This window comes from Ruditapes philippinarum, unplaced genomic scaffold, assembly GCF_026571515.1.
Source record: "Ruditapes philippinarum isolate M1 unplaced genomic scaffold, ASM2657151v2 ctg5556_1_1_1_1, whole genome shotgun sequence".
Classification (NCBI taxonomy): domain Eukaryota; kingdom Metazoa; phylum Mollusca; class Bivalvia; order Venerida; family Veneridae; genus Ruditapes; species Ruditapes philippinarum.
Window position 1 is genome coordinate 42,547 of NW_026853532.1, and position 14,678 is coordinate 57,224.

Genomic DNA, 14,678 nt, shown 5'->3' on the forward strand with positions numbered 1-14,678 from the left:
TTGCCTGAAATAATGCACGAACGAGCAACTGAGATATTCCTCCATCAGTAAAGCTTGAACGTCGCAATTTATTGCGTCGATATGACGTAAAAACCCAAACAAAAATATATTTTTAATAAATTAAATAATTCAAAGAACAACACAATTTTATCTTGAAAAAAAGTGTGAAAAAAATAATTTTGGTGAAAATACAATTATTCTTAATATGGGAGTTCATCGTCAAAATCAGTGTTACGATAGGTGTATGAATCCCCTGCATCGAGGTAAAGTATATCCTGCCTGTTTTATCTCTTTCAGACTAAATTTTCCCAAAATATCACGATATGGTGTTCTTTTCCTTCTTTAAATTACTGTGCAACTATCATATCCTGACCATTTTGTCATTGTACACATTAAATGTTAAAATGAGAAATGAATATTTATAGATCTGTATTTTTGTAAATGTCCTTGAATAAAAAAAGACCATCGTCAGATTCTGTTGTGTTGGAATGTTTACGATCGCCAGCTGCCTAGAACAAAAATAAAATGTTTATTTCACTCCAATACAAACCAATATAAGTTTGTTATATCTGAAGTAAGCCAAAGTTATATTTTTCTGTTTCGTAGGGTTTCTTAATCGGACAAAAATCAAAATCAATCATCGGAATTAATCGGGCAACCCTTTTTGATCAATCATTGATTGAATAATCGGAACATTTACAATAATAAAGTAAATATGTACTAAAGAAGATATTAATTTATAGGAAGTCTTATTTAATCTTAGGGAGAAATGAATTCTCTTTTCAGAGTGACTTATCCCTTCAGATTGACTTTTTCCTTCAGGAATAATAGGGAAAAGATTTGAAATTTAGAGAGAAGTGATCATCAAAAATCAAGCTAAAACATTCGATTCGTGTTGTCTGATTTCTTTCATGAAATAATAATTACAATGTGTAACAAGTAAGCATATACATGTACATAAAATAAACATGTTAATGACATAAACATGTAAAATGAACAAATGTGCATTTAAAAATCTTTATATAGGTTTTTTTTCTTTTCAGTTGCTCATGAAATAAAGTAACCAATCGATCTATATAAACAAACAACCTTTTTTGGAGGTTTAACAGTTCCTGTCTCTTAACTTTCTTTAAACACCTTTCCTGATGTAATAAATCGAAACAATATTTTCTGCGCCGCTTTAGACCAATTTAATTTTGTAAGTGCTCACTGATGAACACTAACCTACATGTATACTTAATGATGAATAATGTTTAAATTGAAATATACATATTGTACTTTTGCATAAAGATTTTTGGGCGACAAGACATATAATCAAATACAGCTATTCTGTCAAACATCAGTAGGGTAAAATTAAACGAACAAACAGAAATGTTTAGAATTTTCTTTACAAAAATGATTATACATGTATGTATTTACTTTCATTCAGGGTTCAAGCTGTGTAACAGGAAGCTTATGTAATGCTATTAATAACTCATCAATTGAAAAAGGCAATTTACAATATTTAGATACCCTTTTTAATGGTTAAACATTGGTAATCATTCTTTCTTTTTTGTCACAGATATCAATGATAAACATTGCGTGTTTCGTTTAAGTGTCAATGCGTCAAGTCGAGTAGAACCGAATCGTGTTTCTACAGCGCACAAAACAGATCGGTTCGATAAGATACCTATTATAAAAAGGCGACCAAAAATTATATTATAATACAACTATAATGTTTCAGGTGTGTGACCTCTTCTCAACAATGCCATTTTGCTTTAGATTAATTAGTATTCATTTATAGAATGCGATTTGAATTTTAAAAGGCAGATTACCGATTTTTGCGTTTAAACTCATTAGCAAAGGTGTACAAAGTATTTAAGATATATAAACCGTGCATTACGACCGACGTTATCATCCGAAGGAGTGTTTCTAACTGCCGCCAAACATAAAAGAAAGATATGTAAGTAATGTTTCAAAGGTCAGAAGTCAACAAATGTATTGTTAAAAATAACACACGCCATTTCAAACTAATTCCTTATATTTTTTGAACGCTTTTCTCCTACAAACGTGCTTCTCAGTTTACGGTGACAAACCATAATGCGTATAAAACAATATTTGACCACAGCTAGTGTATGCAAGTGTCAAAACCATGTTACTGTAATGATATGTATGTCTGTGTTTTTAAGAGTTTTATTAATAGACTAAATAAAAAAGGAAACAGGATATTTACACAAAATTAATGGGTAGGAAGTGTTGCATTACTTTATAAAACAGTTGTTCAATCGTTACGATCGTGCATGTAGTATAACCCCTATTAAACAAACAGTTGATTAAAAAAAACTTTATCACAACAAAACAGCCGTAACGCCTAAGGCCTCAAACACATTAACACCAATAATATTGTGACGGTACGTATGCTTTGAAATCTTTTTTCAGAACATGGAAATTATAGAGAAAAAACATTTTCTAATATCAATGTTTTCTACCATCTGTTTTAGATTCCTTGGAAAGAAAAAGAATTAAAATCTGGTAGAGTATCCTTGTAATCGAACGGATTTTCTTATTCAATAAGTGATTACGGACAGCAACACAACGATTGAAGCGACTTGAAATGGCAGAAGGGCGGCTTGTTTTTACCAGTGTTAGGCTGGATGATCTTAACTGTGGGATATGTCTACAAACCTTAAAAGATCCGCGTGTGATTGGTTCATGCCAGCATATGTTTTGCCTGAAATGTATTTTAGATTTAGTTGCTGTGAGTTTATCGAATCATGAAAGTGATATTACATGCCCGTACTGCAGAACAAATATAGATAAAGATACACAGTTCTTTTCGGAAAGAGTAAATGATCGCGAGAGTTGGGAAACATGTTTTCCGAAAAACATAATTGTTCATGAAGTAATTAGCAAGTTAAAACCTGAAGATGAATATTGTAAATTGCACATAAACAAAATCAATGAACACGTTTGCGTAAATCATTCATCGTTGATATGTGGGGATTGTCTTCGAACTGAACACAAAGAATGTAGAAATGTTCAGAGTGTTGAGGAGTATACACCCAAATACCTTGACCTTGTACAGTATGACATTGAATTACATGACAGCGAAACAGAAGAACAGATCGGAAATGTTGCAAGCTTATTACGTAGAAATGAACAATGCAAACAGGAATCGGATATTGAAAAACATGATTTAATAATTAGCATACAAACTGCAAAATTAAGGCTAGCAAAACTTCAACAAAACCGTGCAAATGACATCGAAAAATTTAAGAAAGATACCAAAAATGCATCGGATATCTATGCAATCTTACAATGTTCGTTGGAGTTAAAAAAGAGGCGACAGGAACAACAAAAGGATATTGATGCAGTTATAGATGACCTAGAGAAAAGTTATTCCAGACATCAAGCATCTGTTGAGCAAAAAAAGAATCGCTTACGAAAGAAAAAATCAACTGTTGAAAGTCATGATAATAACGTTAGCTTAAGAAAACCATCTGACACGCGACCAAGGACATCATATCATCAACAAGCTGGAACAGTTATCCGACAATATGGCACATATTGGCATACAACAGCAACTTGACATATCATCTAAATATGTCCAAGATATTCACATGAGTTTTGAAAGTTGAATACATACAAGCTCCAGAATGCGATTTATAATCGCCCAAAACAGCAAAGATGCAGTCTACACGTCTATTGGATAATGGAAGAAAATAAACAGATCTCGTCGGAAAAAATTCGATATTCATTACATGCCCCAAACAAGGTCATCCAGTACGCACTGCGAATTCGACACAGGAAAATACAGTTTTGAAACCACGAGCTCTGTAGTACGAACGAGTAGGCCCACGACTGACAAAAGATGTTCGGAAAAGGTCTGAAATTGTCGAAAACAACACAAAAATGATACTCAACTGTCCTCCCTGATGTTGAAGTTGAAAGCAGGAGAGTTTTGAGTTAAAACAAACGTATTGCCACCTATCAGAAGCAAAACTTTTTCTATAAAACAGTGACTTTGTCAACTTTAAAGCATCAAAGTCTTTATTTATTCAAAAAGAATAACGTTTGAAAGATTGATCACACTATTGCGTTACACATTGGAAGAAGCGAATTTTTAATAAACGTTATGGAAACGAAACATTTTAAGTGTGCTTTAAGTATTTTATTTGGTAATTTGTAAAAAGAACTGTCATTAATGGATATTTAACATTTACCTTACATGGTTAGAATGTTTTTTTTTTTTTTTTGAGAGCTTTCATGAACTGTTAGGATTTTGTATTGCTCACGTCTTTTTTTTTAATCTGTTTTGAACACACACATTTCGCACTTCCGTTCTCAAAAATATAACACATTGCGACAAAAAAAGACATAAAAACGGCGTTTATTGTTTCTTTGGTACAAAACTTAACGTTAATATTGACAATGCTCTTTTGTAAAACACATTCAAGATTCTCTCAATAAAATTATTAACACCAAGTCCTGAACGTACCTTGAACAATTTAAAGCCCGATTTGAATCATGAATGTAAAAAATAGAAAAAAAAACGGAATCCCTAAAGACCGCCGAAAACGACAAAATATGCTTGGATTGACTAAGACTGATCATTGACGGTACTGGAAAGTGCAATGTAAATTCCAGGCCCCTATCACCGGCTGAAGCAAAATTCAAAATTTTGTAACGGTAATAATATATTTTCAAAATTAGAAACACTCGCAGCTGTGGCTGTGTTCATACGGCAGTTATTATGGTATTTTCAATGTGATACGTTAGTTTCATTCCATGAGAATTGCCATAAACGAGATAACAAAAAGCACTGAGCAAAAATAAATAAAATGGAACTTTGATAGGGGATCTGAGGATATAAAGTTTGCGTATCACATACAAGACGTCAGAAAAATAAATCAATAAAAATAAAAGCAGGCAACATATCCTTCGGGTAAGTATTTAGGTAGGAATATTGGAACCATCTGGGTTGAAAAGGGTTATCTAGAAGGAAACTAAAAACACCTCATAATAACATGTAAACATAACAATAAGGTCGTCCTGAACGATCCTCAATGATCGGAAGTATAACATCTTTGATAATATATACGGTGCAAAAAAAACACGTTCGAAATAAAATGATCCTAAATGACGGACTGTGACCTCCGGATAAAAGACTCACAAAGTAAAGATACGCAAGAACATTAGTATATAATGTATCAGTGTACAGTTATTTGGCTCGAGATTTACATGAGTTTGGATAATATGCATTAATAACTACGAAATGACAATATTTATTTTGCGAGTTGTCAATAAATATACAAGTCATGACAAATTTTAACTTTTTATTTACATTTTCTTCAATTGTAAAGACAATGTTTTCTTGTTCATGTATAAAATATAATGGATAGTGAAACTGTCTGCAGTGTACCAAGTTTAAATAAAGTGAAAGCATGCTAAAATTTGATCATGCGTAAAAACGTTGTCTATGTCATTTACATATTGCTTTAAAAATCATGACCGTAGTTTAAAACTAGTCCTTATGTCAAAAACTCCCTTATTGTCAGACAATTATGACAAAAAAGTATATATAAAGTTTAAAATGAGCATAAATTCTAAAATACTGTTCTTGCGCGACGACGGTGACAACGTTGACGCTGATCTCATAATAGTTCGGCATAACCTTCGTAACAGACTAGCAAAATGTTACTATTGACATACTTATCCCATGTAATTCAGGTATACTTGAAGCTCAACAGTAGTAAATTATCCTTTAGTGGATTGCTTGACTATTTTAATTTAAATTATGTTTATCGTGCTTGTTGAATATTGTTACCATTTCTAATTTAACTGGTAACATGTTAAGCAAATGTTATATTCACTGTTCATACTGTTCATACTAATCACCGAGAAAAGAAATTAAGTAGGCACGGTAGAAAGAAATAGAAAACAAATCAACAAGACCAGCTCAGTCCAATTGAGCTTATTTATGAACAAATAATTGCCAAAAAAGAAATGTTCAATGATTAATGTTTTTCTTTTTTTAAAGTTACATTATTTTATTGAAATTTCCACCCAAACTAAAGATTAATTAATTCCATTCGTAAAAAGTACATTCATCAACATGCCTTTATTTCTTTTTTGCGCAAGGGAAGTTATATGTTCTATGAATAGATACATTAATACGTCAAGAGTATATTGAAAATATATGCATATCGTATGTATATTGAACATTACAGAAGTTGTGTTATAAAAACATTGAAAGTCTCCGATACGAAACAAATACAGAAGCAGGTGACTATGTACTTATCGCAATTGTAATGTAAAATTCAAGGATATATGCTTAATAATTTATATATAGTGTAATTTACGCCTATGGCAGTGAAAAAAAAACCATTCCCTTCGTTGTTTTCATTTTTGTTTTGTTAGCTCAACGATGAATAATAAATATTGTTGGCAAATTTGTATTTATTAAGCTGTATTTTTAAATGTAAAGCTAATGTTCCGAATTTCATAATGTAAGTACAGTTGAGTTCACACTAAAGGTTACACAAAGTGCACTAGGAGTGCACTAGAGGTGCACTACTAGTGCACTTCAAAGTGCACTAGTAGTGCACTACTAGTGCACTTCATTAGTGCACTTTGTAGTGCACCAGACCTATAATATGGATTAAGCAGTTACCTTTTATTTCAATGAATAGCAATTTGACTTTTACAAAAAGAAAGATAAATATAAATATCTGTTTAATAGCTTTTCATAATAACTTTGAAGTTGAGAATATTAGATTTTGTAAAATATGGCATAAAATATTAAAAAAATATTTTTTCAAAGTCATTAGTTTTACTGATTTTGTACTTTAAAACTTAATTGTTAGTATATACATATAAATAATTATTTCTTTAATGTTGATAAGTGCATAAATAAAAAAAAATTAATTGATATTTAATTTGATTCTATCTTAATATAATCTGGTAAAGAAATGTGAAACATTGAAATGCTAATTAAACAAAATTCAGTCATTTTTGATTTGTTTTTTTTGTTGTTGTTTTTTTTGGTGGGGGGGGGGGGAATTATACCAATAAGTTATTTTTGATTTTAACTTATGGTTGCTTTAGTTAGAGGTAATGATTTCAAGCATTAATAGCCTTTAATACATTAAAGAATTAATATGTTTATAATTGGCCTAGATTTTGTCAATTTTATCCCATTTATAATCTCTCTTACCTTCTCAAACTGAGATTTACCTAAGATTAATATAGTTAATATATATTATTCTGAAAATAGTTTATTATAAAATGCAAAAATAATTCAGTTTTCTTTTTGTACTACTTGATATGAAATTTATTTGCACCAACATCCAGAGAATACAGAATTTACATTGCTACTTATATTTATCATCTGCCTTTTGTTATTTACCCTGAGGGGCTCTATTATCAGCAGGGTACTATATTAAAACACCAATACACAGCATGACTTTTGACACTTTAATCTTCTGTAACTGTTTTCTGCCCATGTGTGATATTTTATTTAAAAAAAAAAAAAAAAATAACCAGATCTGCATTAATGTAGAAAGGAAGTTGAAAAAGTTTTATAATCATATATTTAAATATTTTCTTTAAAATAAATTATCTTCTATAAATGTGTTTATACTGACACTAAGGCAAATTTGTCAAATCTATAATAGAAAAAATTAACATTCACCAATTCAAAACCTAAAAGATGCTGCAGATTTATTATTTGTAGAATTGCAAGAAATGTGGATAAATATTGATATGAGGTCTTTCTAAAATGGTTAACACTTTTAAACCAGTTTTTTTATGAAAAGATTAGAAAATTCCACTTCAAAGACAATAATGACAATAATATGTAACACTCGTTTATGCCATTAAGATTACTTTTCATATTTGATTATTTATAACAAAAATTATAGTCATTTATATATGTCTTACATGTATCTTTGGGGAAAAAAAAACAGGAAATTTTAAATAACTATTGCATACATCTGCATTTTTGTTATTTACCCTGAGGCCCTGTTGTCAGCAGGAGACGACCGCAGGAGACCAGTATAATGAAAACAGTTGCTCTCAGAAAAATACCAATACACAGCATGACTTGAGACTTTTTTCTTGTATAAAAGCATTCCCTTTATACATTAAATTTTTAATATAGAAATCTTGAATAAAGTTATCAATTTAATAATTTCATGGAAAACTTTTAATTATTTATATCTTTAAAAAGTATGCAAGCAATTCATGGTTGCAAAACATACTATCACAGTGTATAGATTGTTTTAATATCAATGAATTAATATCTTCTTTCAATCTTGAACATGAGGAATTGCCTCTTAAGTTATATACGATTATGCAGAATGGCAAGAAATTTGGATAAATATAGAAAATTCTGCTTTAGAGACAATAATATCTATACGCATTTATGCCGTTATGATTTTTTTTGTATATTTGATTATACAAAAATTATGGTCATTTATCTATATGACTAACAAGCCTGAGTGCCAAGGCATTCCAGGCTTATGTCTAACATGCATTTTGAGAAAACCACGGAATTTCAATGCATACTTATAATCTGCAAAATTGACTGTTCTTTGTCATTTACCCTGAGGCCCTCTTATCAGCAGGAGAGTGGTATAACGAAAACTGTTAGTTCCTCTCAGAAAATACCAATACACAGCATGACTTGTGATTTTCCTCTTCAATAAAAGTATTCCTTTTATACATTATTTTTAATATTGAAATCATGAATAAAGTTATCAAATTTATTTATTTTATGGATAATATTTTAATTTTTTTATATCTTTAAAACATATGCAAGCATTACACAGTTGAATACTAAATTTTCACAGTATATTGATTGTTTTAGCATCAATGTATTAATATTCTCTTTTAATATTGTACATGAGGAATTGTCTGTAAGTTATATATTATAAGAATAACACTTTAGCTTAAATATAAACTTTTCCTTGATTTATTTGAGCTTATGGAAAAAAAGTTTATGTTGTTACAAACTAAATTATTTGGGCCAGAATGATTTTCCCATTTGTACACTTGAAAAATTAAAAATTAAAAACACTTATTTAATTATCCATTATGGAGCATATTTAAATTTAACTTTATTAATTCTATAAATTTAATTTTAAGGGGTGTTATTTTACACCTACAGTTAAATACTAGTTAATAAAAATATGTTACAATAAATTAAAAAAAAATTTTAAGCTTTAACATGATATCACCTAAAAATGTTAAAACTACTGATTTTAAAATTTACTTATTAATATTCATGAATAGACCATATATTCCCAAAGTTTTTTTTTCTAACAGCAGCTTAACAAATGATGCCCCCTGTCACTTGATATGCAATTATCCAATAAACCATTTAGTTGTCACCTTCCCTGGCCAGCTTGTTCATATGGTCTAGTGCACTAGAAGTGCACACGGTGTGCACTTCTAGTTCAGCTCTAGTGCACTAGAAGTGCACAAGGGTGGGAAGTTTAGTGTGAACTCAACTGTATAAGTCATACATGACGTGTTCACAACAGACACTCTGTCACTGTTTAATTTATATCATTGAACTTGCTCATTCTCACTTGAATAGGCATTCATATTATATTTCCGTCATGGCTTGATCGTCTACGAATAAGTCTGAAACCATTGATATCGGATGGCCATTTAACATTTAATGTAGTTTATTGTAAGCATGCACCTTTCTAAGCTTCTTGAGCCTACACATTATCTATAATCAGCAATACGGCTATCTGTAAAGAACTAAATCATGGAATGTTCGGTTCGAATCACTAACCGTGTTTGCACAAAAAGTACTCGTATTCTTAAAAGCAAAGCAAGAAACAAACAAACAAAAACTCACAAAGAAAAACATAATTGAAGTAATGAAGGAATAAACTTCAAAACAAAAGACTAACCGCTCTAGATAATTATTCAAATTTATTTTTTTTGCTCAATTTGACCTTGATATTTAACAAAAAATAACTCCATAATCATACTTTACAACAGCAGATTATACCATTTAAGAATGAGCATATAAGTTACACATAAATTTTTTCCGAAATTGGGTTTTTGTATTGATTGAGCAAGATTTCTAATACTGAAAATAAAACCAGATCGACGAATCACTTATCACCTACAGCTTCCTCTGACTTTGGATTAGTTTTGCCATTATCACTCGAGTTGGGTAAATCTTCATTTGATGCTACATTGGTTGATGTAGTATGTGGTCTATATTTATGCACAACAAGTTCGATAGTAAAGGCAACAAAACCTACGAAAATTCCGATGACACATACATAAAAGGCACTTTGCACATCCATTAAAGAAATAGGCTTTGCTTCTGGAATTTGATTTCCCTCGCAAAAATTTGATTTGGGCCACCATTTCCTTTTCCAAATTTGGAACAATCCACCTTCGTGTATTTTCAGCATTCTAAAGGAAAACATTATTAAGTATTAAGTGTATTGTATAAAATGCCATCGGCTAATGCACATACATATTCTTCGTTCAATATCAATAATGTTAATAATTAGCATAAGTGTGAATAACTAAGTGGTGAAAAACTCGTATATGATATAAGATATTACAATGTTTGACAAAAATGGAAACATCTCTCAACGTATTCTTTATACAGCTTAAATGAACGTGACAGAAAAGAGTCTTAAAAATGCAAATTGTATTTCCAGTATCTTACTGTTCTGAGAAAATGGCGGTATGTGGCGAATTCTTCGTAAAGCCAAAAACATAGATCATCGGCATAAACTCTTCCTTTATCGAAAGAAGGCTGCATTCTCTAGCCATGTAAATTTCCATGTAGGTTTTGTCACCTAAAATAATAAAACTCGTCATCGTCAACTTATATAATAATTTTAATTTTATCTAGTGGCAATGCTGAAAGCTTACGATATATTCTACAGATTGTTGCATAGTCGCGGGATTAAACCCCCGACAGGGGCAAGCCATAATATCAATGAGAAGACACTTAATACTCAGGTAGTAATATTTAGATTTCTGGAAGAGATTCACCATTATTATGAAACTAAATAGAAATCAACTGACAGCGAAAATATAAATAAAATGCAGATTAATGATTTTGTTTTTCTATGTGTTTTTAATAGAACACCACTGAAAACAACACGTTTTTATACAATGCTATTCTATGATTCATGTCAAGTCTAACTGATTTTTTATATTGTTACAACTAAAGTTTAATCAGAGATTGTAAAAATTTGCTTTCTTTGTTTATTAATTAAATAAATACACAATGATATTATTGCAAGACGAAAACTTTATCAAAACCGGTAAACATGAATTAATAATATTGTCAAAGCAAACCTATCCAGGCATAGTTATTGTCGTTAAGTACACGGTTTATATGGAACTCTGGAACTTGATGTAGAATAGTAGGGTCTGCTTTGTTGAATTCAAGAAATGCTTCGCCAACTTCTTTGAATGTAGGATTGCTCGAGGTCTGCAAATTGAATTTTAAATTTATTTTTTGTTATTTAATTTTATTATTGTATTATTTATCTTTATGCAAAACCATTATTCAAATTCTTAAACAAATCTATTCAATATAATTTTGCTATGTTTCTTTAATAAAAAAGGGAAATAAAGCAAATAAAATATAAAATTTTGCATGGGCGACGAAAACTAAAAAAAATGATATGTGTTCTTTAATCTGTCTTTTAGAGGGAGACAGGTAAAAATATGAAAATGTAGAATAGTTTGTTTGTTGTTGATTTGTTGCTTCATTACTTATGATCATTTTAAGAAATTATCAGTTTTTGGTAAAATTACTGGGGTTATCCTTTTGAAAATTGTTCTAAAGGTGAAAGCGCATCTAAGGATCTGGGAAGGGTAAGGGATTTATTGAATAATTTTATTGCTACTTTTCGAAAAAGTTCAGCACAAGAATGAATGGAACTTTTTCTGAATCAATTCGACAGAGCAACACTGAAAAAAAACAGACTTCTTTGCGTAGTTTATTAGATTTGTGTGAATTATTTAAGCTTAACTTTATAAGGCATTTGGAAATTCTTACACAGAATTTTTTTTCTAAAAATCAGATGTTTCATCTTTTATTGATGACGTAACTATATCAAGTTCCGTGATTATACAAAGAGTCAATTTAAATAAACAAATCTTATTGATACTAAAAGTAACTATGGTGAAAATGGTATAATATTCCTGTGTTAACTAAATTATTCAACTTACCGGAAATACCATTTCCCAGTTAGTGCCACCAACTGTTCCCCATTTGTAAGTGCCTTTGAGTTCAAGCATCTCCGCTATTGTGTTGAAAGGAGGCTGTTCTTTTGTTATCGTGAGGAATGCAATAAGGTTGCCGCAGTATGTTCCCACAATGATTATACAAGTTAACCACCAACAACTTATCAATGTTCTACCGGAAGTTGACAATGGGAGATGAACACCACCTGTAAAAAAATGAGTCTTAATTCGTCTGCTATATATCTAAGCATCAACCACGACAAGCAAGTTACAGAATACTATTTATATAAAGATTGTATGAAAAAGGGTTAAAATGTGTAAAATATCGCCCACGACAAAAAAAATGTTATATTTCCAACTTACTATGAAATGTTCTAAAAAGTATTTAAAATGGTATGCCATCAATTTACGTTTGCTCATTACAGATTTGACTGTAGATGTGTAAACTGTATTGCATTAGTAGTATAAGAGGAGTAGTCCGAAACTTTAAAAATAAAAAGGGCTATAAATCTGAGAACAATCATTGAACCGGAAAATGTCGACGATCTGTACAACTAGACTTGGTACATTAACTTAGTCATTCCTGTAAAGTTTGGATGATACTGCACAGGTAGTTTTTGAGAAATGGTCCTGACAAATTTTGTGACCGACGGACAGATGGGCGGACCGACTACGGAGACGTGATGCCTATACGTCGCTACTACTTTGTAGAGGCGACAAATGTAGAGGCGACATAAAGAATCTCGGAAAATAACACCTTAGATCGTGCATTAACAAAGACGAGCATGCATACCTAACTTTAAAAAAAAGAAATATACATTACCTTGACAAAGTAATGCTCCGAACACATACCAGAATGAACTATGTATTTCGTGAAGACCGCCTTGAGCTATTCTCATTTGCGCGTTTTGTGGATTGCTATAGAATGGGTTATTTTTCTCTAGTATATACACTAGAAATGTGACAGTAATCAATAATGACCCTGAAAAAACAAAAACAAAAAAAACGTGTATGATCCAGTAATAAAAGGATGTTTCACTATACTGACACAACATGAACGTGTATCAGTTTGTTTTGTTCAAATATGTTACCAATTTCAAATGTAAAGAAAAATATGTTTACAGCTCCAAAAATGGGTTGGTACGGTTAATATATGGATTTTTAACGTGAACTTTTGACATTCAGAGATCGGAAGATATTAAATGAAACAAAGCATTGTATTGCTTCAGAAGTTAGAATAAATGTGGTCCGAGACTCTTTCTCGAAATTATCTTACGATAAGCTCATGGTAAAACAATGCAAAAGACAAAAAATCAAGGTGTGTGCGGTATTCAAAAAATATGATCACAAATTACATAAACTGAACACAACATTAAATCTTTGAGCCGATAGATCAATTAATGGATAACATTTTCAGTTTACGTTGCCACTCAAGCATATCAATATTGGAGTGAGAATAGATAAATCGGACCAACCTACTGTCCCCAACACTTCCCAACGTAATGGATCTATCAATGTTTTCCATTTTCCTGCGTTAACGTCGGGTTTCTTAATTAGAACAGTTGTATATTCATAAAAATAGGAATAGCTGAAATCCATAGCAGGGCTTCTTTGCGCTTGTCGGGTAATGGGTGCCGCCACAATGTCAACTTCCTGTTGATTAATGGTTATCATGCATTAATATTACATATTTACACAAAAGATATATCAGAATCGGTTTAAATCATTTGCATCCATATGAAAACATATATATGTTGCTGGCTGTTTTTAATTACATGACCTTTATAAGCATCATATGTAACAAAAAAACAATCTGACTGAATTTTCAATTTTATTGTTGGGTCAAATAAAAAATATTTTAAAGGCTACAAATTTTATACGGAAATTTGTATGAAAACATAACACATACATGCTTAAGTTAAACTAATGTTAAACTCACGAATGCAATTCTAACCAGAAGAATGGATAGTTTTACACTTAAAAAAGACAACAAACAGGTACTATCCAGCAACAAACACTGCTTATCACTCTCACTATCTTAATCCTCTCTAGTATCCATATATAACAATTGTACGTAGGAAAGAACGTTTTATTAAGACCCAATCTTAACTAAATGTTATCCATATTGGTGAAAAATCAAATCATTATCGATAAGATAGGACAATTTTAAGAGTTATCAGACAAACAAAAACAACAACACAACAACAACATTTCCTAGAGTTTTTATGACCGCAAACGTTGAAAAAATCAAATTAGATTAATGAATAAAATAACGTTGTTTGATATTGAAAACATTTCAGGCATACCTTCCTTTGCAATTGTCCGACCAATCCATTGAACGTTGTCTTAGCTTCGTCAGTAAAAGTTCCCCAATTTCTGTCTTCAGGTTCAGTCAAAGTATACCTGTTTTATTTCGTAATTAGTATACTTGTTGTCCTTATCTTATGTGCATTTTT

At 30.8% G+C, this 14,678-nt stretch overlaps 2 protein-coding genes across 2 annotated transcripts; one reads left to right on the forward strand and one right to left on the reverse strand.

The window, feature by feature from the left end:
- The first annotated feature begins 2,363 nt into the window (after positions 1 to 2,363).
- Positions 2,364 to 3,598, forward strand: LOC132737145 (tripartite motif-containing protein 5-like). Its single transcript, XM_060724399.1, has one exon. It carries the CDS (start codon positions 2,594 to 2,596, stop codon positions 3,566 to 3,568), a length of 975 nt encoding a protein of 324 aa, XP_060580382.1. The 5' UTR covers positions 2,364 to 2,593; the 3' UTR covers positions 3,569 to 3,598.
- A 5,901-nt stretch (positions 3,599 to 9,499) lies between these two features.
- On the reverse strand, positions 9,500 to 14,625 carry LOC132737146 (glutamate receptor U1-like; the record flags this gene model as incomplete). Its single annotated transcript, XM_060724400.1, is given in 7 exon segments — positions 9,500 to 10,422; positions 10,685 to 10,817; positions 11,326 to 11,461; positions 12,208 to 12,428; positions 13,046 to 13,204; positions 13,698 to 13,875; positions 14,529 to 14,625. Coding segments are annotated over 7 exon segments (1,234 nt in total), but the record flags the coding sequence as incomplete, so codon positions are not given.
- Positions 14,626 to 14,678: the final 53 nt, after the last annotated feature.

Bases quoted from the DNA above. Each gene is read 5' to 3' on its own strand.
- LOC132737145 (XM_060724399.1), top strand. From the start codon at position 2,594: ATGGCAGAAGGGCGGCTTGTTTTTACCAGTGTTAGGCTGGATGATCTT.